The 27,983-nt window shown below is 44.3% G+C and overlaps 1 protein-coding gene across 1 annotated transcript; it reads left to right on the top strand.

The window, feature by feature from the left end:
• The first annotated feature begins 1,800 nt into the window (after window positions 1-1,800).
• On the top strand, window positions 1,801-27,679 carry LOC144949117 (sorting nexin-6-like). The gene is made up of 14 exons (XM_078878972.1): window positions 1,801-1,834; window positions 1,970-2,020; window positions 9,061-9,156; window positions 10,382-10,492; window positions 11,682-11,803; window positions 12,396-12,519; window positions 12,941-13,036; window positions 13,906-14,011; window positions 16,868-16,943; window positions 17,084-17,123; window positions 18,307-18,393; window positions 19,554-19,713; window positions 21,055-21,140; window positions 23,978-27,679. Exons 1-14 carry the CDS (start codon window positions 1,829-1,831, stop codon window positions 24,026-24,028), a joined length of 1,212 nt encoding a protein of 403 aa, XP_078735098.1. The 5' UTR covers window positions 1,801-1,828; the 3' UTR covers window positions 24,029-27,679.
• Window positions 27,680-27,983: the final 304 nt, after the last annotated feature.

Below are 27,983 nucleotides of genomic sequence, written 5' to 3'. Positions count from 1 at the left end.
TTTAAATTAATATAAACAATATAATTGTTATAACAATACAAATTTTTATTAATTTTCATTTTTAACTGCTTTATTATTTAAATTTACTAAGGTCACCTTTTATTTACTCCATGAAGGAGGATTTAGCTTCTCCATGGGAGAATGGAGAAGCATAAATGTTGAAATTTTTGGAATGATTGTTATTAAACATTTTGATTCTAATGATTCTACCAGGGCTTTTCATTCTGTGGAATGAATATGTGATTATTATAATTGTACTCTCCATTTTGCTTCGTTCTACTACAAAGTTTCAAGTATATTTTAATAGTTCTAATTACTTGTAATATTTTATAATTATAAGAGATTTTCAATATAATATTCTGAACATCTGCAGTTTTAGTTAGACGCTGAATATTTTGAAGTGAATTTTATGCTCAATTTCAGCTTTCCAACGCCTCCTTTTTAATAAATGTGTTCTCCTACAACATCAGAGTGCAGCGCCACATTAAATACGCACGACAATGACAATAGTTTAAAGCGATTTGAAGCATTTTTATTTTCAAAAAATATATATGGTTTTGGGGGGGGGCAGAGCTTTGTGACGTCATATTTGAGGGGGGGTCTGACTTTTTGTGACGCCGTGTGACGAGGGGGGAGGGTGGGGGTCAAAAATCGGCCAAAATTGCGTGACGTCATTTATGGACGGCCCCTGACTGAGATGACTGGTAGATGACTGAGATGATGATTGGGAAGATGACTGAGATGATCGGTAGATGCACCACCAGCTGTACCCCATTACTGTGACAACTTGCCGCATTTTATCCGCTCATTGTTGTGAGCGTTGCTCCTCAACAACTTCGTTGTTGTTGCTGGAAGGGGTCGCGACTGCATCCAACTGCCCAGAAGCAGCAGCGTCCTTCACGAGCCTCCTTTGCTTCCTCACCACCACCACCACCCCTCACCAACACCACCCCCTCACCACCACCACAACCCCTCACCACCACTACCACCCCTCACCACCACCACCCCTCACCACCACCAACCCCTCACCACCACCACCCCTCACCACCACCACCCCTCACCACCACCAACCCCTCACCACCACCACCACCAACCCCTCAACACCACCAATCCCTCACCAACCCCTCCCCACCATCACTCCTCCCCGTCCCTCACCACCACCACCCCTCACCACCACTACCCCTCCCCACCCCTCACCACCACCACCAACCCCTCACCACCCCTCCCCACCACCCCTCACCCCCCCCCCCCACCACCGCTCACCACCACCCCTCACCACCCCCACCACAACCCCTCACCCCTCCCCACAACCAACCCCTCACCACCAAACCCCTCACCACCCCCACCAAAACCCCTCACCAACCCCTCACCCCTCCCCACAACCAACCCCTCACAACCCCTCACCACCACCACCCCTCTCCACCCCTCACCACAACCCCTCACCACCCCTCCCTACCACCAACCCCTCCCCACCACCACTACCCCTCACCACAACCACCAAACCCCTCCCCACCCCACCCCTCACCACCACCCCTCACCCACCCCTCACCACCACCACCACCCCTCACCACCACCACCCCTCACCCACCCCCACCACCAACCCCTCACCCACCCCTCCCCACCACCAACCCCTCACCACCACCACCAACCCCTCACCACCACCACCCCTCACCCACCCCCACCACCAACCCCTCACCCACCCCTCCCCACCACCAACCCCTCACCACCACCACCCCTCACCCACCCCCTCACCACCCCTCACCCCGCCCCACCCGCGCGCGCAGTGACGTCACCGCTGTGTGTGTACAGCTGACGTCACGGCGCAACCATGATGGTGGGTCCCTGCGCGTTCGGCTCAGGAAGCAAAGCTCGTCCGCTCGCTTCACCACCACCCCCATCTCAACAAACAAAGAACAAACACACAACAACAACAACAACATCGCTAATGTAAACTTACTGTCGTCCTCAGGACGGAGTGGACGATGACCCGGAGTTGATGGCGGCAGCTCCGGCAGATCAAGTGAGTGGAATGGGCGCGGCCCGTTCGAAAGTTTAATAAAAGTTAATAAAGTAGCGACTGGTGACTGATTAAACACGATGGCAGTGAGATATACGAAGCTTCGATTGTCGGTGCGTGTTCCATCGGGAGCTTCCAGCGCACGCTTATAGTGAATCGATTTTTTTTTGGTTAAAGTCTCCGTTGTCTTCACGGTGCACCTAGCCTGGCACGGGCGGGGCGTCGTTGCGAATGGCGGCTTTCTTGTGCGGGTGTTGTAATCCGGATTGGCAACCCTCTTCTCTAAGCTGTATTTTTACTACGCACGCACAGATAACAACTCCGACGGCTGCTTGTGTTGTGGCCGAAACGTCGTGAGAATTTTTTTTTTAATCATTGTTTTATTTTTATTATTTCCCTTCTACGTGACTTTAACGAAAGAACCAAGAAGATGAATTCCTGCAGTCACGAAATCTTTGAATCGAAATTTAACTTAACTCTATTACAGCAAGTATGTGGTTATATGCGAATTTAGTCTTTGGGTCTCTGCGATTCTCTGGTTCTATGTGAGTCTAGATCTCTGTTTGAGTCTGTGGGTCTCTGTAATTATGTGGTTCTATCTGAGTCGAGATCTCTATTTGAGTCTGTGGGTCTCTGCAATTATGTGGTTCTATCTGAGTATAGATCTCTAGTTGAGTCTTTGTGTCTCTGCAATTCTGTGATTCTATGTGAGCCTAGATCTCTGTTTGAGTCTGTGGGTCTCTAATTCTGTGGTTCTATCTGAGTATAGATCTCTCCGTGAGCCTTTGGGTCTCTGCAATTCCGTGGTTCTATGTGAGTCTAGATCTCTATTTGAGTCTCTGGGTCTCTGCAAGTTTGTGGTTATGTGAGTCTACATATCTCTCCGTGAGCCTTTAGGTCTCTACAATTATGTGGTTCTTTGTGAGTCTAGCTCTATATTTGAGTCTTTGGGTCTCTAATTCTGTGGTTCTATGTGAGTCTACAGATCTCTATTTGAGTCTGTGGGTCTGTAATTCTGTGGTTCTCTCTGAGTCGAGATCTCTATTTGAGTCTTTGGGTCTCTGCAATTCTGTGGTTCTATGTGAGTCTACAGATCTCTCCGTGAGCCTCTGGGTCTCTGCAATTCTGTGGTTCTTTGTGAGTATCGATATCTAGTTGAGTCTTTGAGTCTCTGCAATTCTGTGGTTCTATCCGAGTATAGATCTCTATTTGAGTCTGTGGGTTTCTGTAATTCTGTGGTTCTATGTGAGTCTACAGATCTCTATTTGAGCCTCTGGGTCTCTGCAAGTTTGTGGTTCTATGTTGAGTATCGATCTCTATTTGAGTCTGTGGGTCTTTGCAATTCTGTGGTTATATGTTGTGTCTACAGATCTCTATTTGAGGCTGTGGGTCTCTGCAATTCTGTGGTTCTTCGTGAGTCTACAGATCTCTATTTGAGTCTTTGGGTCTCTGCAATTCTGTGGTTCTTTGTGAGTCTAGATCTCTAGTTGAGTCTTTGGGTCTCTGCAATTCTGTGGTTCTGTGTGAGTATGGATCTCTATTTGAGTCTGTGGGTCTCTGCAATTCCGTGGTTCTATGTGAGTCTATGGATCTCTATTTGAGTCTTGGGGTCTCTGCAATTCTGTGGTTCTATGTGAGTATGGATCTCTATTTGAGTCTTGGGGTCTCTGCAATTCTGTGGTTCTATGTGAGTATGGGTCTCTATTTGAGCCTCTGGGTCTCTGCAATTCTGTGGTTTTTTGACAGTTTGGGTCTCTGAAAACACGGCACTCTTGTGTGAGTGTGGCTCTATGTGAAGTTAGGTATCTGCGAGTTTGGATCTCAACGTCTGCTTCAGTGTGACTGATATATGTCAGTTCAGTATACACGTAACGAATACTGTATACAGCGAGTTTTGTTTTTATAGCATATCAGGGCGACCGCAACGCAAGAAGCCATAAGCATTGGTCACGATTATTCTGCAGAAAGCAGCAGTGAGTCATAAACAGGAAAGATAAATAATGAAACCCAAAACTTAATCCTAACAATTCTAGATTTGAAGCTTTCGTGACTGCAATGATTCATATTCTCAGGTTTTTTCGGTAAAGTCACGTAGGTAAAACATTAAAAGTAATGAAAGTAAAATAAAACAAAACAAAAATAAAAATAAAATTCACGACGTTTCGGAGGCAACACAAGTCTCCGTCATCAGGTGGGACCGTCACAGCCAGATTAGCTGCATCAAGTGAAGCAATGATTCAAAATGTAATCCCTTATAAGCAAGTTGAAGGGGGGGAGGAGAGGGGGGGGGGAGTTCATCAGAATGTGGTAGCCAATGAATGGAACGTATCGGGAGGGAGGGGGGTGGGAGGGGGAGGGAGCCAACAAAACATTTGGCGACGGCTTGGACGCGGCTGCTGCGCACGCCAACACAATGGGCAGAAAGGGGGGAGGGGAGGTCTGATACACATGATAGAACAAAGGAACGAAAATGCCCATGTTTATACCAATGCAGGCTGAAAAATGAAGAGAGTACTGTTAAAAATAACTGGGGATGTTAACACTCGGTGAAGTAAATTAAAATAGTGCCTGTCAGATAAGATGGTCCAAAAAGTGTAATTAAGTCTTTTTTGCGTGGTTAATAACATCTTTCCAGTGATTACTGAGTTTGTACCCATCATCACGGTTGAAATTATGTCTGTGTTTGTATATTTGTATGGCTTCGTGTACAAACCTTTGATGGTAGCCAGGAGGCTTGCAGAGAACCTTGGTCTCGGAAAAGACAATATCATGAGAGCCCGCCGAGTTGTAGCAATGATCGGCAACGGCCGAAGAATCAGTTCTGCCGTGTTTCAGATCTGACTTGTGCTCGCGGACACGATCAGCAACATGACGTTTTGTTTCTCCAATGTAGCAATCACCACAAATGCAACTCAATTTGTAGACTCCAGGATACTGTAAGTCAGGAACGACATCCTTCACAGATGGAATCAGATCACGGATTTTATGCACTGTGCTGAATCGGACTTGGATCTTATGTTTGTTTAGAATTTTGGAGATCTTTTTGGTCACGCCTGCTATGTATGGTAACGTGATAGTTTTGGTCGGAGTTTCATGTGGTTGTTTCTGTGTGGTGGGAGAGACAGCTTGGCGGATAGTACGGTCAGAGTATCCGTTCATCCTGAGGGCCCGATGTACATGTCTTAATTCATCAGTCAGGTGGTGTTGGTCAGAAATGCCATGGGCTCTGTGGTATAGCGTTTTGATGAGAGAATTCTTTTGAGATGGGTGGTGGTGGGAATCCGGTTTCAGGTAGGAATCTGTGTGGGTGGCTTTCCTGTAGACAGAATGTCCCAAGGATCCGTCAAGCCTCCTCTTAAACAGAATATCCAAGAATGGTAGTTTACCGTCTTTCTCCACTTCCATGGTGAATCTGATAGATGGGTGTCTAGAATTGATGTGGTCCAAGAAGTGGTTCAATGCTGGGAGGCCATGTGGCCAGATGACGAAAGTGTCATCCACATATCTCTTCCACAGGGAAGGACGCAGGGTGGATGTCTGGATGGCGTCTGATTCAAACTTTTCCATGAAAATGTTGGCTATAACTGGTGACAAGGGGGAGCCCATAGGGGTACCCTCATTCTGTTTGTAGAAGGTGCCATTCCAGGTAAAATAGGTGTTGGTGAGGCAATGCCTAACCAGCGCAGGTACATCAGAATTCAATCCCTGTTGGACTAAGTCCTCAATTATTGTTAGGGTGTCCGGTACTGGGACTTTGGTAAACAAAGATACTACATCAAAGCTGACGAGAATGTCATCAGGAGATAGTACCATGTCCTTAACCATAGAGACTAATTGGGTTGAGTTGAGTACTGCCGAAGAGGTCTTGCCTGTGAAGGGGAGCAGAGTATCTGATAGAAAACGGGCTAGTTTGTACGTCGGGCACCCCGCTACGACCCATCGTGTCGACGATAAACTCTCCGACGTACAAACTAGCCCGTTTTCTATCAGATACTCTGCTCCCCTTCACAGGCAAGACCTCTTCGGCAGTACTCAACTCAACCCAATTAGTCTCTATGGTTAAGGACATGGTACTATCTCCTGATGACATTCTCGTCAGCTTTGATGTAGTATCTTTGTTTACCAAAGTCCCAGTACCGGACACCCTAACAATAATTGAGGACTTAGTCCAACAGGGATTGAATTCTGATGTACCTGCGCTGGTTAGGCATTGCCTCACCAACACCTATTTTACCTGGAATGGCACCTTCTACAAACAGAATGAGGGTACCCCTATGGGCTCCCCCTTGTCACCAGTTATAGCCAACATTTTCATGGAAAAGTTTGAATCAGACGCCATCCAGACATCCACCCTGCGTCCTTCCCTGTGGAAGAGATATGTGGATGACACTTTCGTCATCTGGCCACATGGCCTCCCAGCATTGAACCACTTCTTGGACCACATCAATTCTAGACACCCATCTATCAGATTCACCATGGAAGTGGAGAAAGACGGTAAACTACCATTCTTGGATATTCTGTTTAAGAGGAGGCTTGACGGATCCTTGGGACATTCTGTCTACAGGAAAGCCACCCACACAGATTCCTACCTGAAACCGGATTCCCACCACCACCCATCTCAAAAGAATTCTCTCATCAAAACGCTATACCACAGAGCCCATGGCATTTCTGACCAACACCACCTGACTGATGAATTAAGACATGTACATCGGGCCCTCAGGATGAACGGATACTCTGACCGTACTATCCGCCAAGCTGTCTCTCCCACCACACAGAAACAACCACATGAAACTCCGACCAAAACTATCACGTTACCATACATAGCAGGCGTGACCAAAAAGATCTCCAAAATTGTAAACAAACATAAGATCCAAGTCCGATTCAGCACAGTGCATAAAATCCGTGATCTGATTCCATCTGTGAAGGATGTCGTTCCTGACTTACAGTATCCTGGAGTCTACAAATTGAGTTGCATTTGTGGTGATTGCTACATTGGAGAAACAAAACGTCATGTTGCTGATCGTGTCCGCGAGCACAAGTCAGATCTGAAACACGGCAGAACTGATTCTTCGGCCGTTGCCGATCATTGCTACAACTCGGCGGGCTCTCATGATATTGTCTTTTCCGAGACCAAGGTTCTCTGCAAGCCTCCTGGCTACCATCAAAGGTTTGTACACGAAGCCATACAAATATACAAACACAGACATAATTTCAACCGTGATGATGGGTACAAACTCAGTAATCACTGGAAAGATGTTATTAACCACGCAAAAAAGACTTAATTACACTTTTTGGACCATCTTATCTGACAGGCACTATTTTAATTTACTTCACCGAGTGTTAACATCCCCAGTTATTTTTAACAGTACTCTCTTCATTTTTCAGCCTGCATTGGTATAAACATGGGCATTTTCGTTCCTTTGTTCTATCATGTGTATCAGACCTCCCCTCCCCCCTTTCTGCCCATTGTGTTGGCGTGCGCAGCAGCCGCGTCCAAGCCGTCGCCAAATGTTTTGTTGGCTCCCTCCCCCTCCCACCCCCCTCCCTCCCGATACGTTCCATTCATTGGCTACCACATTCTGATGAACTCCCCCCCCCTCTCCTCCCCCCCTTCAACTTGCTTATAAGGGATTACATTTTGAATCATTGCTTCACTTGATGCAGCTAATCTGGCTGTGACGGTCCCACCTGATGACGGAGACTTGTGTTGCCTCCGAAACGTCGTGAATTTTATTTTTATTTTTGTTTTGTTTTATTTTACTTTCATTACTTTTAATGTTTTACCTACGTGACTTTACCGAAAAAACCTGAGAATATTAATCCTAACACTTATATTTTGAGGTTGTAATATGACAAATATACGGTACAATGGTATGCATACATCGGAAAGTGAATGCAGATAGGTCACGTTACACATTGCGGTGTATTCTACACCAGGGCTTTCATATTTATACATTATTCATAAACCGGCTTGGCAAGTTAGATATAAAAGTTAAACAACCATGAATTCTAGATTTGAAGCTTTCGTGACTGCAAGGATTCATATTCTTAGGTTCTTTCAGTAAAGTCACGTAGGTAAACATTTTTTTCATTTAAATTAATAAAAGTAAAATAAAAATCACGACGTTTCGGAGGCAACACAAGCTTCCGTCTTCAGGTGGAACCGTCACAGCACGACAGCTGTATCAAGTAAATGAGAGATTACAAGAGATACCACTCCGTATATATACTGGTTGAGGGGGGGATGGGCCAGAAACGGCCCACTTTTTATTATTATGGTAAGGTGCGGCTTGAGACTACGGCTAGACTACATAACAAAGGACTGAGCCTTTATTATGAACCATGAATTGCTGCATGTTCATGCCACTGTTGGTGAAAGAGCCTTCATTCCGAGGGAGTTGTAGAGGGCCCGTCTAGTGAGGACATTGGCCTTCTCTTCCATGCTGGACAGACATCTTGGAAGAGGTGGGAGTTAGCCTCGCTTTACCCCACCAACACGCAAACTGCTGATCGGCTTGACACATGTATACTGCCGGGGGTACACGTGAGTCTTGATTATCCGTGTCTCTGATCGGTGGATTTTTTTTATAATTTTACACGCTTTATTTAACTCACTCTGTTGTTGTTGTCGTCGTATCCTCAAATCTTGTAACTCAATTTTAACACACTTGCCAATGTGGTATAACTGCAAACTTGGTATACTGATGTCATACTGATGACAATACCATATTCTATCATAAAAAATAAACAAAAAATTGTTTAACTATCTTTTTACACGCTTTCTATGAACTCACTCTGTCTGTTGTTGTTGTCGTATCCTCAAATCTTGTGACTCAATTTTAACCCACTTCCCAATGTGTCCATGCTCAACTAATGTTGGCTGTAAATCACCACAGTCCCATACGTTATGCCAAGCCTTGGGGCCACTTCCTGGAGTCGTGGAGTTCTGCCATTACTCGTACGGTACATTTCCTTAAAGCGTGTTTAAAAAAAAAGTATTCTTCAATATAACTTATTTTTTTCCGGCGCACGGTTGACTCTAGGCAGAAGATGAGGACTCCTCAGATTCCCCGCTGCAGGTGGAGATCTCCGATGCGCTGAGCGAAAAAGATAAAGTGAAGTTCACGGTGCAGACCACGGTGAGGGCGGCTGCTGCTCGGCCACGCTGGCCAGTGCACATACACAAGTTCCAAAGACAAAGACCCCCCGTATAGCCTTTAAATACTTTTGGTGCAAATGCTGTTAGCGAGCAGCATCTATGAAGGCCAGCACGGTACAGGAGGGGTTGGGTGGCCAGCACCATGCCTGGCTGCTTTTGTCTCCATAGTGGCGATGTTTACACATTGCACCAGGTACTCATTTGAGGCCGAGTCGACCTAGGACAGGCCCAGGACTGATTCAGATACTTCGTCACTGGTGTTGGTCATGAGCGGAAATCGAACTCGGGTCGCCGAGGCTCGTAGCGCAGCCCGCTAACCGCTAGACTACCGTTCCTCACAAATACTCTACGCGCACAAGCGCATACACGTGTGTGCACATAGGTGCTAATGTGTCATCAACCGTGGTTAGTCCACTGCTAAATGAATGACTCCGCTTGTCGCCATTTCACACGGTTGTGCGATGCTTCGACTAATTTAAGGCTGCGTTTCATGCTGAACTACCACTGGATGAATACATCTCACTACTTGACCATGCTGGCGAGTGTGGTTGAAGGTGGAGTACATAGAAATGGAATCCCAGAAGTAAAGTACAAGTGATTGTGCAACATTTCCCTCTGCCGCCCACCAATAACTGTTTAAGCTTCAGTTCCTTATCACCTCCAGCGGTGCACAGTTATTATTGCATGTGACTTTGTGTAGCGACGTATTGCAACTCATAAGTCAATGTCTAGGTCTGGTTCCCAAGTAGATGGCCACAGAGGAGGCTAAATGGGTATAAGCAGTGAGCAGCAGAGGTCGCAAACGGGTTTTGATTCCGTACCCGTACCCGGCCGCACCAGGGTCGCAAACGGGTACCCGTACCCGTACCCGGCCGGGTACGGGTACGGGTACGGGTATCAGGTACCTGATTGCGACCTCTGGGATGAAGCCATGTTGCAGGCGCGGGTGGATTGATTCTAGGAACTTGAATTGTGAGAAGAGACAAGACGTTGGGAAATGAGTGACAAACTGTTACTCACCAGTGACTCACGGCCTACCCGTACCCGGCCGCACCAGGGTCGCAAACGTGTACCCGGCCGGGTACGGGTAGCCGGGTATCGGGTAGGGTACAGGTATCGGGTACCCGGTTGCGACCTCTGGTGCGCAGTAACGGTCGTGTGTCGTCACACACCCCCCCTCACCCTCCCCCCGTCCGCCCACACAGACGTCTCTGCCGACGTTCAAGAAGGGGAAGCTGTCGGTGTCGCGGCAGCACGAGGAGTTCATCTGGCTGCACGACTCGTACGTGGAGAACGAGGACTATGGAGGCATCGTCGTGAGTGCCTGCCGAACGAGCACCTGGGAGCGATACGCGTGGGGCTTTTTGTGTTTAGTTCAAGGGGAGGGCGGCACCCTGCTGCTCCAGAGCCGCATGCGGCTCCTTAAAGGAGTGCTTCATGACGTAATTCGCATGCATTGCGGCTCTTGACATCTAGAAAAAAAAAATACCGGATTTTTAAAAAATGCCGTTATTTTGGTTGCCGACCCCTGGTTTAGTTTGTTGTCCTTCCTCCGCACCCCCAATTCGAACGGTTGGCTACATATGGTGCGAAAGAAGTTCAACATACATTGAGCACACGGACACGTCTGTGCCACACCGCACACGTGGGATTGTCAATTATAAGTCAGCGTGTCGTGCTGCGTTATCACACCGACATGTGCAATTTTAACTAATTTATGCATAATTTTTTGAGGTGGCCAGGTAGCTCAACAGTTCAGTATCTTGTAGGTTGGTTTGGTCGACCATATATCGAGGTGTTTCTCACATGTCTTGACTTTATTTCGAGTTGACTGTCTGGTGGCTGAGGTCAGTACTGAGCTGACACCGTTGACATCCTTGGTTCAATTGGAGACAGTCGTCTTTAATTAAAACAAGTTCTCAGGTGTAGCCCTGGCACCAATGACTCCTTCACGTAAAAAATTGTTCTATATTTAATTGGGATAAATTCTAGATTTGGGAATGACAATTATCAGTCGGAACTGTCCTTATTTAATACGTGCCCCCAGTTTTTACTTCGAAATACATGAGGAACAAAGTGTGTGTTACCATCTTGGGAAAATGGCAAGTGTGCTAACTGTTTATAACTACATGTACATGTAGTGGCTTTGTACGTGTTTGTGTCTGTGTGTGTATGTATATACGTGGGTTAGGGGAGTAGTAGAGTAGCGGTGTTGGCACGCAGTGCTCCCCTCACGGCCAACACCAGTGACGACTATCTGTGCCGGTCCTGGGCCTCCCCTCGATCGACTCAGCCTCAAATGAGTACCTGGTGCAGTGTGTAAACATCGCCACTGGGGAGACAAAGGCGGCCAGGCATGGTGCTGGCCACCCACCCCCTCGTGTACCGTTCCGGCCTTCATAGGTGCTCGCTAACAGCACTTGCCCCACCAGTCTGTTAAAGCTGTATGGGAGGGGGGGGGGGCTCTTTGTGTTGTGTACGCGTGTCCTGTTCCTGTGCGACCAGATCCCGCCGGCGCCTCCGCGGCCCGACTTCGACTCGTCCCGCGAGAAGCTGCAGCGTCTGGGCGAGGGCGAGGCCACCATGACCAAGGAAGAGTTCTCCAAGATGAAGCAGGAGCTGGAGGCGTGAGTTGCAAATGAGCGAGCGAGCGATCCTCATTCTCGCATCCGCGCTCTCTCCGTTATACTAGCGGTTGCCCCCTCAAGCTTAATCAGAATCCGAATGTTTATACTGGAGGAATCCGATGAGCTATAAAGTTATTTTTCACAGGTGTCCAGTACAGTATGTAGATAAGCCAGCTAAGATTAAGCCGCCTTTTGTTATGCTTCTGGGTGGGTAAATTAATTAAATACGAAAAAGGAGAGTACTGTTAAACGCTGGGGATGTTAACAGCTGTATTGATCAGCACTCCAGATGATTTGGATATTTGTGTAATTTACCTTGCAGTTTTGAGGCCGAGTTAAATGCATTATCGCGGTAACATGCAAGATTGTACACGTAACGGATCTTGTGTAAATCCAACAGGGTCAGTCAACACGGGTCGGGTCACGTTCACTCGGGCACTCCTGCGTTTGAGTAAACACAACTTCGTTGTTTTCTCCTCTCAAAATTTGGGAGTTACTCAACGGAATGGCTATCCCTCCTCCCACCAAGGTACGAACATCGGAAACACAACTCTGTTATGTTCTTGTGTGCGGTGCGACCATCCCACTGCAGAGAATACTTGGCGATCTTCAAGAAGACGGTGGCCATGCACGAGGTGTTCCTCTGCCGTCTTGCTGCGCACCCCATCCTGAGCCAAGACCGCAACTTCCACATTTTCCTGGAGTATGACCAAGAGGTAGTCACGTTTAAGCTCTTTGCAAGTATAACAGTTTGGGAGTCTTTATTAATAACCCTCTCCCGTTCCAGTGTGGTCCGTGTACGTCATCAGTTTGTCTTCCGATTCCGTTTCGATGACTTGCGTGTACATCATCAAAACGAAACCAGAAGATGAAATAACTTTATCGGTAGCGAGGCTCCCACAAGGCCATGCGGGGGGACGGCTTGTGGCACAGTTTGGCGTGAGCTATCATAGAGTGTGGTCATGTTGCTACAGTTATGTGCGGTGAATACAATGTTTTTTAAAACAATAGCGCTATGCCTCTCTAAATAAAATTAACTCTGAGCCGCTTGCGTGCAACTTGCAGATGTCTCGGGACGGGAAATTGTTAAGTGGTGAATTGGTCTGATCACGTTGAGATGTTTGACTGTTTTCGCAGCTCAGTGTGCGTGGCAAGAACACCAAAGAGATCTTGGGAGGGTTCCTGAAGAGCATGATGAAGTCAGCTGATGAAGTCCTGGTTTCCGGAGCAAAGGTAGAGTATTTTTTAAGCCCTCTCGTTACACATGGGTGGCCTGGTAGCCAATTTTACCTCTGCTAAGTTTGCAATGTTGTTATTGCAGCTGTCTGTTAATTTGTACGAGACATTTTTACCAAAGCATACTGATGTTAAATCGATCCAAACTACGTTTTTTGAGACACGGACGTAATATTATATTTTAAATCCCCTGTTTCAAAACATAGATGAAAATCTTCCCACAGACTGTCTATCGGTCATGAGGATTTAAACATATTTCACCATGCTGGTCAATGTGGTTTCCTGAAGAGGGGTTCAGGAAAGGTTTATGTGTCACTCCCCGCTGATGTTTGCCATGGTCGGGAATGAAATTCAGGTCGTTGGGTTCATAGTACAGTGTGAAGAACCGCTAGTGCCACTTTTTTTTCCGTTCACACAAAAACTCACAATAATAGACCATTTTATGTTTTATGTTGTAGCGCAAATGTTAAACCAATGTTTTGAAAAAAACATTAGTAACCATATCATTGCATCTTGGTGAAATTATATACCCTTAATTATTTTGTAAAACAACATTTCAAGCATCTGTGGCTGATCACATAGGTGTGTAAGCTGTTGTGTGCTTTTTTTTCTTCAACAAGCAGATATGCTCGGACACTTCTTTGTGCCTGCCCAACAATGCCTTTTATAGTCTTATGTCTGCGAGGCATGAAGGAAAGGGTTGTTTTACGAAGTCCTTGTATGTTCATGGCAATACATTTATGAAAACGTGTCCTGTCTAGTGCTCTCTTAAGTCTGGTTATGAGCACTGCTGTGAAATTCTAACAAGCTTTAAAACGCCCCGTGCTGCACTGGAATGACGTGAAATGTTTATGGGTTCTGTGCAGGACTCGGATGAGTTCTTTGAGCACGAGAAGATTTTCCTGCTGGAGTATCACATGCGCGTGAAGGAGAGTGCACTCAAGGCCGACAAGATGACGAGAGCGCACAAAAGTAGGTGGCGACACTTTTAAAAACTCGCTAATAGTTTCGTTTGGGTAAGATCCAAGGGGTCGACAAATCGAAGTAACGAAAAGAGATTTTTTTTTTCAAATTAATAAATAGCGTCACGAAGCAGCCTTAAAGAGCCGCATGGGGCTCCGGGTATAATGCCAATCTCTAACTTTAACCCTCCACCACCCAGCAACAAAGCCAAACAAATAAAGTTTTCACGTGGGCAAATATGCATATTAGTTTTGTTTCGAAGAAAAACTGTAATGTTTGCTAAGTAACATTTTGCCAATTAATCGAGTGATTGATTTTATTTCATTACAAGGGTAGTAAACATTCAACCTTGTTGTTTTACAATAAAAAAATATATATATACACACAGTAAAACCTCGATATTTCGGTATTTGATCATTCATAATTGGGGATAATTCTGCACGCCTGCACTTTCGGCATATATGCAGTATTAGTAATTCGCCATGAGCTGAATTGCCGTACTGAATGGTACAATTTCGGCATGCACGTGGAGCGACGCCGTCACCACAACCAAAACAATAATAATTATAATGCAAGTTATAACGCGCGCAAATTTGCGGACGCAACGGCCGCAACTCAGAGGCACGGAGCCAAGCTCAGAGTCGCTCGAACGCACGTGGTTGTAGAGGTGAGTCTTTAAGTGTCTCTTGAAGGAGGCGATTGAGGTGATGCTGCGAATGTGCAGAGGGATGATAGCGCTCCAGACTGTTGGGGCTGCCACCGAGAAGCGGCGCATAGACATGGCCATCCTGGATCTTGGTATCAAGAGGAGGTCGTGAGTCGCGCTGCGCAGGCATAGCCTATTGGCGGCATACGTGGTGAGCGTTAGTGCAGACCCGTTGCTTTGGACTTTACATTGTTGATGCACTGTGCAAACCAACCCTCTCAGAAATGTCGTCTACACCTACATCAAGAAGTAGTAGAAAGGGACTGTAGTATAAATCCCTTAGTCTGTGAGACAAATCCAAAGATTTGGATATAATTAATGCAGGGTCTGTCAATGCGTATGGTGTGTGAAGATTTTATCGGGGCAGGAGGCACTGGGGAGTAACCGTTGTATATAATTCGGAATATTGAATAATCCAGCGAGGCCAAAGCTCCATTTGTGTAAAATTAACAACGGTTTGCTGTGTTCTTGGTTCTTTTGGTAAAGTCACGTAGAAGGGAAATAATAAAATAATAAAAATAAAACATAAAATGATTCTCACGACGTTTCGGCCACAACGCAAGCAGCCGTCCTCAGGTGAAGACCAGGTCTGCCGGGGAGACAGGCCATTCAGACGCTGTCTCCCCGACAGACCTGTTCTTCACCTGAGGACGGCTGCTTGTGTTGTGGCCGAAACGTCGTGAGAATTATTTTATTATGTTTTATTTTTATAATTTTATTATTTCCCTTCTACGCGACTTTACCGAAAGAACCAAGAAGATGAATCCCTGCAGTCACGAAAGCTTTAAATCGAAAGGTTTTGCTGTGTTCATTATCAAAATATTGCTTGCCTTTCAGCATTCTCATTTTCCTAATCAACCAAATCATTTCGCATATTTGCCCATAAGACATTCTGCTGGGTGGTGGACAGGTTATAGTTATTGATTGGCAATATACCGACATGATCCGACACACAAAAAAACAACTTCCGCATCGTAACATTGGTCATGAAAGCCCACATAAAAGACGACACTTGAAACATTCGCTGCTCCTATGCGTGCCGTTGTGCATTACTCACTGTATGTGCACTTGCATATTTTACCGCTGTGCGGTGCATTGCGGCCTGGAAGCGTATTATTAAATAAAATGTAGAATACAATTACAATTCCTTGTAAGGGAAACAATACCAATGAATAACAATTGAATGATTACCAATGTATTATATCATTACAATACCCTCCCCCTCACCGCCTCAAATCACTGCACCTGAATGAGTTACATGATGACGTCACTCTGCTGCTGCTCTATTTAAGAACGGGAGCAAGTGGAGAGCCTCACCATTCTGGCAAATCGCCTGATGATGCTGGATGTAATTACCAGCGAAACGTCGTACTCAAACTTTAAACAATGTTGATTCACTCTTCAACACACCGGTGGGCTAAAGTAGTCAACTATTTGTCCTTTGTAAACGTGACACATTTTTTTACTGTTTGTTTCGGGTGGTGGAGGGTTACGACACATTTATAAATAACGCCATCTAACCCAAAAACCTTTATTATGAATAATATTGGTCGCGAAAGCCCTACGTGTGAAACTGCATTGCATAATTGCTACCTTATTTGCCGATGCTCTGGAAAGTAAGACATCCCAAACTTGCGTCCAGTGTCAGAAAAGTTACAAAAGCCTGGTCACATGCACACAGCCTTCTACTGGAGTAGAATGCAACCCCTAACTTTTACTTTAAAATGTAGGGGGGTTGCATCTTATATTTCAGAGAATTTGGAACATCTTTGACATCGTAGAAGGTCATTACGGTAATGTCAGGGCACATATATACACACTGGTTGTGGTATCAGTTTTTTTTTATCATCTCTAATCATATTTAAAGCCATCTGTCGATCCACTGTTGTTTGAAGCCCTGTCGGGCATCGAGGTTCACCTTGCTGCAGCTCACTGGTCAGTGTGTGTTCATTAAATGGCAGGGTTGGTCCCAGGAAGGGTTCAGATACAACTCCCCACTGATGTTTACTGTGGGCGGGTAATCAAACTCAGGCCTCTGGGTTTATAGCGCAACGGGCTAATGTTTGCGGGACACCACTTTGAATTTTAAGTGTATACATTTGTTTCCTTTAGTATGGTTACCATTGTCTAATTTTACAAATGTACAATTTGTTCGATAGATATCTCTGAAGATTACATTGGCATCTCCACGTGGCTCTACAGCATTGGGGAGCAGGAATATTCCAAGCTCAGCAGGTGAATATTGAGTGAATTTACCTCGCCTTCGTTGCTACGTGTGTAAATTCTGGGCGTGAAATTAATCGCGTTGATTTATTTCTCTTAAGAGTGTTACAAGGCTGACTTTATTTCCACTTTCTGTTTTTTTTTACAAATAGATTTTTGCAGCTGTCGTCTGACGTGTTTGAGAAGTACCGCGTGAGTAACGCCATTATTTATTTGTTTAATACTTACGTCTTTTCATTCAACAGTACATGTATTTTATGATCGTGGTGGGTTTGATGTGAATTGTGATTGTTGATGACGATGTATGATAGTGGTGGTGATAAAATAGTTCATGTCATATTGCTAAGATGGGCATTGTGGTCAATTTAAACTGCATTGTGTGCGATGATGCCATCAATATAGTTCTCTTCCCAGCCTAGCCGTTTACAGGTACATGTGCAGCCCATTTGTCAATCCACTGTTTGATGAGGGGGCCATTCCCTCACCATGGGGGTTATTTGATGATACTTCGTCACACTGGTCAGTGCATAATACAGGTTTTTTTTGGGTTAGATGGCATATATTTATATAAATGTGTCGTTCAACCCACCACCACCCGACACAGCCAATGAGTAAGGTTTGTCACTTAAACAGAATGTGCCAATTCGTTACTAGTACAGCACTAACCGGTGTGTTGGAGAGCAAAGCCACAACATTTACAATCTGAGTACGACGTTTCGCCAGTAATTACAACTAGCTTCATCAGGCGACAGCTCAATTGCCTGATGACGCTGGTTGTAATTACTGGCGAAACGTCGTACTCAGATTGTAAATGTTGTGGCTTTGCTCTCCAACACACCGGTGTGCTGTACTAGTATACTACACTATACACTAAACTACTATACACTCCACTATACACTACACTACTATACACTACACTACTATACACTACACTATACACTACACTATACACTACACACTAGTGCTATACTAGTAACGAAATGAGATCGGGCACATTCTGAATAATTAATTTCTGAACCTCGTGTGAACCTGTTCTCTGGGTCAGCTCGGCCTAAATAATCTCAAAACTGGCATCAGAACTAATTATTTTGGCCAAGGTGACCAAGTGTAATAAAGATGGCCCCATAAACTGCTCATGGCTGCTTTGGAGTGTTTCCCATCAATAGGTTCAGTAAGAGGGAAACTTGATTTGGCGCTTTCGTGACTGCAGGAATTACTCTTTGGTTCAATCGGTAAAGTAAAGTCGCGTAGAAAGAGAAAATAATACATTTTCAAAATAATAGCATGCTATTATTTAATGTATTATTTTCTCTTTCTACGTGACTTTGCCGAAAGAACCAAACAGTAAGAGGGAGTTGCTTTTGTCTACTTGCAGAAGCAGCAGGGCAGGGTGGCGTCGGACCAAGACCTCAAGCTCACCGATCTCCTGCGATACTACGTACGGGAAACCCAGGCAGCCAAGGTAAAGCAGTGAACTCCGTTGTGGTGTTACATTTAACCAACCCGTCATTATCGAAATGCATAAGCCAAGCATTTATCTTCGTACACTGCGATTGGTTTCACTATTAAGTGGATCTCCAAGACTCAGGTGAAGTTTTTTTTGCAATGGCAAGCAATTTGACTGCCAATGTTTTTACCGATTTTATAAAACACCTCTGCAGACACCTTTGCATGGCAAAGTTTTTTGGAAACATTTGTCGGGAAACTTTTTTCGGCAGTCGCATCATCAGTGCCTCATTGTCGCAGGCACATAAAAAAACAGGTACATAAACTCAAACACAGCGAATATATATTCGCTAACAGTACTAGCCCCAACATTTTGTATTGCTGAATGGTGTGTGAGCACAGTCAAGAAGGCATCTGCCAGTCATCTCAATCTGTTAACCCAGAACACCCTGATCTGTGTGTCCCATCGCCTGCCAGCAAGCGATGATTCGCTAGCGTGCAGGTGACGCGTGTATTTGGCTGCAATACATTTCCACGTGGTAAGCCACTTGGTTGAGCTGTCATTTGTGGCCGGGTCGCTTCTGAAAAAGAGCTATATAGCTCAGTGGGCCTTACCTGGTAAAATAAAAATAGTTTTATAGTTTTCGGTTTATTCAACACTTTCACATGGCCTCAAAGTGCACCTAGCCTGCCACGAAGGCTGTGGTGAGGTCACCAAACGACCGTTTTCTTGGTTCTTTCGGTAAAGTCACGTAGAATGTAAATTATAAAATAATAAAAATAAAACATAATAAAATTATTCTCACGACGTTTCGGCCACAACGCAAGCAACCGGTCCTCAGGTGAAGAACAGGTCTGTCGGTGTTCATTCAGACGCTGTCTTCTCGACAGACCTGTTCTCCAACTGAGGACGGCTGCTTGCGTTGTGGCCGAAACGTCGTGAGAATTATTTTATTATGTTTTATTTTTATTATTTTATTATTTCCCTTCTACGTGAGTTTACCGAAAGAACCAAGAAGATGAATCCCTGCAGTCACGAAAGCTTTAAATCGAAAAATAAAAATAGTTTATAGTTTTCGGTTAATTCAACACTTTCGCATGGCCTCAAAGTGCACCTAGCCTGCCACGACCGCTGTGTTGAGGTCACCAAACGACCGTTGTTAACGTCGTGCCCAGGACCTGCTGTACCGGCGCGCGCGCTCGCTCGTGGACGCTGAGAACACCGGCAGGGCCCTGGACAAGGCGCGTGCCAAGGGCAAGGACGTGCAGCAGGCGGAGACGCAGCAGAAGGTCGCCATGCACAAGTTCGACAGCCTCTCCACGTCGGCACGACAGGGTACACGCCTGGCGAGATGTTAACTCCCTCGCCCCCGATGTGCGGGAGGGCGTGGGTTCGATCCCAATCCTGATGCCGATTGTTGTGTATTTGGAGTTTGCATGTCCTCTCTGATCGCGTGGATTTTTCTGCAGGTCCTCCTGTTTTTCCCTCCACATGTAGAATCGGCGTGTGTGTTGAGAGTATTTGGCTACTATAAATACTCACGTGATAAGCCACTTCCTTGAGCTACTACTAATTGTGGCCTGGTCGCTTCGGAAAAATAGCTAATATAGCTCAATAAAAGTAGTGGTCGTAGTATTTGCAGCACTTGGATTGTTGCCATTTGGTTACCCATCGCACAACGGGACGGCATAGCAACATAGTTTTACATAGGACAGCTGTTGAAGGGGGACTGGAATAAAAATTATAAAAAAATAAAGAAGCAGAGCAGAGTATGTTTGCGTGCTTTTTGGAATGCTAAATATGATGTTGAACAATCATGGAAATTTTCATTATGAATAATGCCTACCATGGTAGCATGCCGCAATGCATGCTTAGAATTACACTGAGAAACAAAGGAACATGGATTAAACAATTTGCATGAGTTAGAGCAATCGTATTGACTGTTCAAAAATAAGTAAATGGGCTTGTGCAGGACACGTATGTAAGCGGAATAATGGCTGGTGGTTCAAACTAACAATGGTGTGGGGGCCCGAAGGAAATGAAATATGCCCGAGTGGGTATACACTGCTCAGAAGGATCGATTAAATGTATTTAAACTATTTACTATTTTTATTTTACCAGGATAAGGCCCACTGAGCTATATAGATATTTTTCAGAAGCAACCTGGCCACAGATTATAGTTCAACCACAAGTGGCTTATGTGGAAATTTACTTCAGCCAAATACTCTTTAACATGTGCCACCAATCTAGATTTGAGCAAAAAACTTCAGCAAAAAATGTTCTTGCTGTGGTTTTCCCACCTGATGATGATTGCTTGTGTTGCAATCGAAACATCGTGATTCATTTTATTTTATCCTACGTGACTTTGCCGAAAGAACCAAAGAGTATGTGCCACCAATCTTTAAATTGCACAAATCTTGTTGGCAAAGTTTGCAACTATTACACCCTTGCAAACGAGAAGCCCCCTCCCCCGAAGGGATTAATTTTAACTAAATCCGGTTTAATCGGCAGCGTGTAGATGGATTGTTGCATTGCAGGATGGGAAATGTTGGCTGTGGTTTGATGAGAACTTCATTCAGAGATAGGATTGATCGTGGCTGATGATGATGATGATGGGAACGTATATGCGTGTGTTCGCCGTGCACGTTTGACCTGCATTTTATTGCGCTGTTTCAGAACTGATGGACTTCAAGATGAGGCGAGTGGCAGCGTTCCGCAAAAACCTCGTGGAGATGGCCGAGCTGGAACTGAAGCACGCCAAGGTACGGCGACGACATCAGACGATACTAACACTGGCAGACGATACTAACACTGGCAGACGATACTAACACTGGCAGACGATACTAACACTGGCAGACGATACTAACACTGGCAGACGATACTAACACTGGCAGACGATACTAACACTGGCAGACGATACTAACACTGGCAGACGATACTAACACTGGCAGACGATACTAACACTGGCAGACGATACTAACACTGGCAGACGATACTAACACTGGCAGACGATACTAACACAGGCAGACGATACTAACACTGGCAGACGATACTAACACTGGCAGACGATACTAACACTGGCAGACGATACTAACACTGGCAGACGATACTAACACTGGCAGACGATACTAACACTGGCAGACGATACTAACACTGGCAGACGATACTCACACAGGCAGACGATACTAACACAGGCAGACGATACTAACACTGGCAGACGATACTAACACTGGCAGACGATACTAACACTGGCAGACGATACTAACACTGGCAGACGATACTAACACAGACGATACTAACACTGGCAGACGATACTAACACTGGAAGACGATACTAACACTGGCAGACGATACTAACACTGGCAGACGATACTAACACAGATGATACTAACAAGCCAGTCTGCTACAGGGCCTTTGGTATGATTGACATGAGATTATGATGTAATGCGCTCTTGAGATGATGAAGTGTTTAAGCACCCTGTAAATGCAAATCAGAATCTTTATTTCATCCTGGAGAATTCCGATGCGCTTTGAAGATATTTTTCTCAGATGTGCAGTAATCAGCCTTATGAGGATTCGCCTGTTCCGTGGAATGAAACTTACGACGGGGGATATAATAGAAGCGTGATGGCCGTCATACCTAAACAAAATGACGGTCACACGTGGCAGCAATCTGACCTCATGTGGCATGGTCAGTGCATACTCTTAGGTTTTTCCGTAAAGTCACGTAGGTAAAAAATGAAATTAAAATTAATAAAAGTAATAATAGAAATTTTTTTAAATAAAAAAATAAATTTTTAAAAATCACGATGTTTCGGAGGCAACACAATTCTCCGTCATCAGGTGATTTACTAGATTTGCTGTATCAAGTGAGGCAGGGATTCCAAGATGCATCTTGGAATCCCTGCCTCACTTGATACAGCAAATCTAGCTGTGACGGTCCCACCTGATGACGGAGACTTGTGTTGCCTCCGAAACGTCGTGATTTTTATCATTATTTTATTTCTATTATTACTTTTATTAACTTTAATTTCATTTTTTACCTACGTGACTTTACCGAAAAAAACCTAAGAGTATGAATCCTTGCAGTCACGAAAGCTTCAAATCTAGAATGGTCAGTGCACCTTACCCACTGTTGAAAAGCCATGAGATCAATTCAACTCGCCCGATCACTTTTTCTTGGGTCAATAAATTGACTATCACTTTGTTGGAAGTTAGCGGTGGTCATCCTGTGGAGTTCTAGATTTGAAGCTTTCGTGACTGCAAGCATTCATACTCTTAGGTTTTTTCGGTAAAGTCACGTAGGTAAAAAATGTAAATTAATAAAAGTAAAATAAAATAAAAATCACGACGTTTCGGAGGCAACACAAGCTTCCGTCTTCTGGTGGAACCGTCACAGCACGATAGCTGTATCAAGTAAATGAGAGATTACAAGAGCTACCACTCCGTATTCTGTGGATTATCTGCCCCCCCCCCCCACGTCGGAATGTGGAATATCCAACAATGGCCTCAGGGTCGCCAATGGAGATGAGCTACTACCCACTGCTCTCGTGAACACGCCGACTTGATTTTTTAATGAGGTTCCTCACGTGCCATGCTCTTCCAAATGCTCGAGTGGATAAACCAAATTATCAGGTCATGGATATTTTTTTGTTCATCTCGACCTCGTTTGCATCAACTACATTTTAAGCTTTCAAATGACTCCCCCATTCATTATAATTGGTGCAGCGATCTGGGAAAAGTTCTCTGGACTAAGATACATGCATACAGAATATCCACCGATTATACGGATATCCAGCGCTGTATATACACTGAACAGAAGCAGCAATGTTAACTACCTCGCCTGGTACGCAAGAGGTTGCGGGTTCGATCCCGACCCTGACGCCTGTGTATTTGGAGTTTGCATGTTCTCCCTGGGTCATCCGGTTTTTCCCTCCAAGCTCAGAAACATGCGTTCAAACTATTTGGCTGCTATACATTTCGACGCGACGATACGTCGCTTTGTTGAGCTATCATTTGTGGCCAGGTCGCTTCTGAAAAAGAGCTGTTATAGCTCAAGTGGGCCTTGCATGGTAAGATAAAACATACCATTGGAACCTCATTTGGCAGTAAAAAATATGATAATTGTTTTTTTACCCTTCTATCTGGCAACAAAACTGACACCTTTTTTACAAGGAGTCATGTTTGCATAGACCACAATACCTGCAGTCATAATGCAAACAAAAAACATAACTCTGATAATGTATGCACCGTCCTTGAAAGTTGATTGGTCCACTCCCGAGACAGCTTTCCTTAGAGCCTAGTCTCACATGGGTTAGACCAGATGACGCCAAAAGGCGCGCTCTAAGGAAAGCTACCTCGGGTGTGGACCAATCAACTTTCAAGGACAGTGCATACATTATCATAGTTATGTTTTTTGTTTGCATTATGACTGCAGGTATTGTGGTCTATGCAAACATGACTCCTTGTAAAAAAGGTGTCAGTTTTGTTGCCAGATAGAAGGGTAAAAAACCAATTAAGATAAAACATACTTTAGTTTTTTAGATTAGTACAGTGTGCGTGAACTACCGAATTTTAATGCCGTGTGTTGTGTCGTACAGGCCAGTTTGCAGATGCTGAACAACAGCCTGACAGCGCTTCAGAACTGTTAGGGGACCAATGGATGGATGTACGCTTGAAGGCACCAAGTAGTCACGAATATTTGTATCTTCCGCACGCGTTGTGTGTCACAACATGAGGGCACGTTGTACGTTTATAAATCCTGACAAGCATCACTGAAAGGAGTGTTAAAAAAAACTTTTGTTTACTGTATTTTCCCTATGTAAATGCAATAAAATACAGAAAAAAATCTTCCATTTCTGGGTCATGGCAACTGATTTTCGCATAGGGTCTCATTGTAATTGAGGAAACAAAGTGATATTTTTGCCAATTATGTTAAATTGATATGTTATTAACTTTAAAGATTGGCACACCTCAGTCTTATTTATCGATTTTGAAGTCGTATTATGATACCATTCCTATATTAGAATTGTGTTCGGTGGAAATGCAAGAGAGTAAAAACTGGAAGCGCACAGGAGTTCACCAAATGTCCTAAGCTGCGTCCCCCTTTCTGTGGCTTGAATTAAACCACGCAACCAACAGCGCAGGCAACCAACAGCGCAGACAACCAATTACACTTGTTCAGGCACTGAATTCCTTTCAGTTCCTGAGGAAGCTTCCCAGCCCATGGATCGACACACATGACATGGCAAACAACACGCAATGCAACCCAAAACACATACCAGAGAGCTGTACGGCACAACCGTGAAAGCATATGGATTAGTACACACGCCACTATAATTTGCAGTGTCTCTCTGTGCCATGTCCCTTCTCAAAGACATCAGCGATTGCGTCCTTCCATTCAACTCGGCCCATGATATTTACTCAAGAACGTAGCGGCCAGTCAAAATTGCTCATGTACTTGATTTGCTGCCATTTGTACATGAGTGGTTATTGGTTTCCTTGAAAGGGTGGATAGAAATTATGAAGTTGATCTTGTATGCACTTTCTTAGTGGAAGTCAAAAATATGCAATGCTATGTACAAGGTTTACCTGGAATGGTTTATGCAAATGTATTTTTTCGTTAAAAAAATATCCATGCACAATTGGAATAATTATAACATGAAATGTAAAAATCACATTAGGTAACTTAACAGGGAGATAACAGCGAATTACTGAGAGTAAGGGTTATATCGATGTAACATTTTATGAGATTCACGCGAGCAGTGGATTTTAACCGCAAGGCTTGTTGCCCAAATGTATCCCAACTTTAAAAGTCAATGACTTCCCTAAAAGGAAACATGGTATGCAAGGTTTTGAGCAATAGCACTACTTGGTAATGGATGAGGGTCATTGTCTGAAACGTTGCTAATTCATAGTTTCCCTTTTTTGGGCAGAGTTATTTACAAATGAGAGTTTTTTTGTTATTTGTGCGCGTATGCACTGGTGCCAACGCAGCATCACAACAAATATATATTTCGTCCAACTCAAAAGAGTGAGTGCATCTCTTCATCAATTCCCCTTCACAAGGACGAGTGGATTGGTAAACCTAGACCTTGCTGGGCCCACAAGGACTGGAGTGAGAAAATAAAGCACTGACCCACAGTTTTCTTGGTTCTTTCGGTAAAGTCACGTAGAAGGGAAGTAATAAAATAATAAAACATAATAAAATCATTCTCACGACGTTTCGGCCACAACGCAAGCAGCCGTCCTCAGGGGAAGACCAGGTCTGTTGGGGAGACAGCGTCTGAATGTCGTGAGAATTATTTTATTATGTTTTATTTTTATTATTTTCCTTCTACGTGACTTTACCGAAAGAACCAAGAAGATGAATCCCTGCAGTCACGAAAGCTTTAAATCGAAATTTGACCCACAAGTTGTTGCCTGCTGTTTAACCCTACGCGTAGCTTAACTCGTAAGATCAAATTTGAAATTGACTAATGTAAACAGTTGAGAATCTTGTGTGTGTGAGTCTTGAGTGTGGAGACAACACTCCCTGTTGCGTGTTAATCATTTAAATAAGACTGCATTTACATCCTAAATCCGAACAAAAATCACCTATAATGCATCTGATCTCATAAATATTTGGCGGAAGTTAGGGTTGAACCCACTCCTTACATGGGCAGACCAACATACATAACAGGTGTTATGTTTTGAGGTTACATCGTGGGCAGCAAAGAATAGTGCTGTACAAAAATCATTAGAATACTTATATGCTTCCACTTAGATCCTACTACATTTCCTATGCATTACTTACGTATGTTAAACTTCTTTCGCACCGTACGTATCCAACCGTGCTAATCGGAGGTGCGGGCTCGTAAACTGCTGTCCCACCTTCATGAGAAACCCACTGACTAACTTAGGAGAGTTATCCATAATAGACTTTATTTTAGGTTAGGTCACGGAAATATGAGTCGTCAAACCAGCCACCAATCGACACAGCCAATTATGTTTATCAACTCGGTTCTTTCGGTAAAGTCACGTAGAAGGGAAGTAATAAAATAATAAAAATAAAACATAATAAAATAATTCTCACGACGTTTCGGCCACAACGCAAGCAGCCGTCCTCAGGTGATAACCAGGTCTGTCGAGGCGACAGCGTCTGAATGAAACAGCACCATGCTTGGAGCATATATTTAAGCTGGCTTAAATATATGCGTGACTTTACTGAAAGAACCAAAAAGATAAATCCCTGCAGTCACGAAAGCTTTAAATCAAAATTTATGTTTATCAAGTAAACAAAACATGCCAATTCGTTACTAGTGCACTCTGGGCAGTGGCGGCAGGTTTAACGACACTTTTATATTTACGCGATCTAACCCATAAAAACCTCGGATTATATTGGTCGCAACAGCTTGTGTGTTAAACTTAGTAGAGTGTCTTCTTGGTTCTTTCGGTAAAGTCACGTAGAATGGAAATAATAAAAATAACACATAATTAAATTATTCTCACGACGTTTCGGCCACAACGCAAGCAGCCGTCCTCAGGTGAAGAACAGGTCTGTCGATAAGACAGAGTCTGTGACTTTCATTCTACGTGACTTTACCGAAAGAACCAAGAAGAAGAGTCCCTGCAGTCACGAAAGCTTTAAATCGAAACTTAGTAGAGTGTGTTCGAAAACCCGTAGGGAAGCCCTCCTCTAACGGTGGGTTTACAATAAGGGCTGTGCATGTAAATACATCCCAAATGCATCCAAGTCTGCACAGTGATCCCAGTATTTTTGTTATTTCTCGTGTTTTTGTTAAGTTTTTCCACCTCTTGAGTGTGCAGAATGGTGCAGAATGAACAGCCAAGTCTCCCCAAAGAGAACTTAAATGTCACGCGATTGGCTGTGAGAATCTGCAATTGCACTTGAAACGCCCCAATAGTTTTGCATGCAGCAGCTGCCACAAGCGCGCTAGTTATTATTGCTGTCCAGACGACAGTCCCTGAACGTGGACCACTATACATACGAAGTGGGTGAAGCATGCATGCTCATTAGGTCATGATTAATGAACTGTTGTGTATGACTTCTTAGGAGCTTCTCTTTGGTTCTTTCGGTAAAGTCACGTATAAAGATAAAATAATAAATTAAATAATAGCATACGACGTTTCGATTGCAACACAAGCAATCATCATCAGGTATAAAATACATAGCAACTAAAATCTAACCAGAAAACTATAGACGGACATATAAGCAGACAGATATCACAACGATACATGAAGAGAGAACACACATAGGCACACAGAGAGAGAACGTCTCTGTGACGAGGCCTTAAATAGAGAGAGGGGGCGGGGGCGGAGAGAGGGAGGGGTTAGAGAAAAAATAGCATGTCAATGAGTAGGACGATGCGTGGTAAGCTCCAAATTAAGATTCTTAAGAGCTCACCAGGTTTATGCTTGCCTTTTTTGTTAACGTGTTAAGTGTTAAATTGCCGAGCTCTAGTAAGGTGGTTGTTACGTCTGCTGACATGGCATTCTCGTTATTAAAAGATGAGTCGTAAAATTACTGCTCCATTGTCTCGTCCTGAAATCACGAAACAAATCGACACGAGTTGCTGAAATATTAAAATAAGCTACACTGGTGAT

Source organism: Lampetra fluviatilis, chromosome 52 (assembly GCF_964198595.1).
Source record: "Lampetra fluviatilis chromosome 52, kcLamFluv1.1, whole genome shotgun sequence".
Classification (NCBI taxonomy): Eukaryota; Metazoa; Chordata; class Hyperoartia; order Petromyzontiformes; family Petromyzontidae; genus Lampetra; species Lampetra fluviatilis.
Note: the sequence above shows the minus strand (reverse complement) of the source record. Positions and strands in the feature narration are given on the sequence as shown.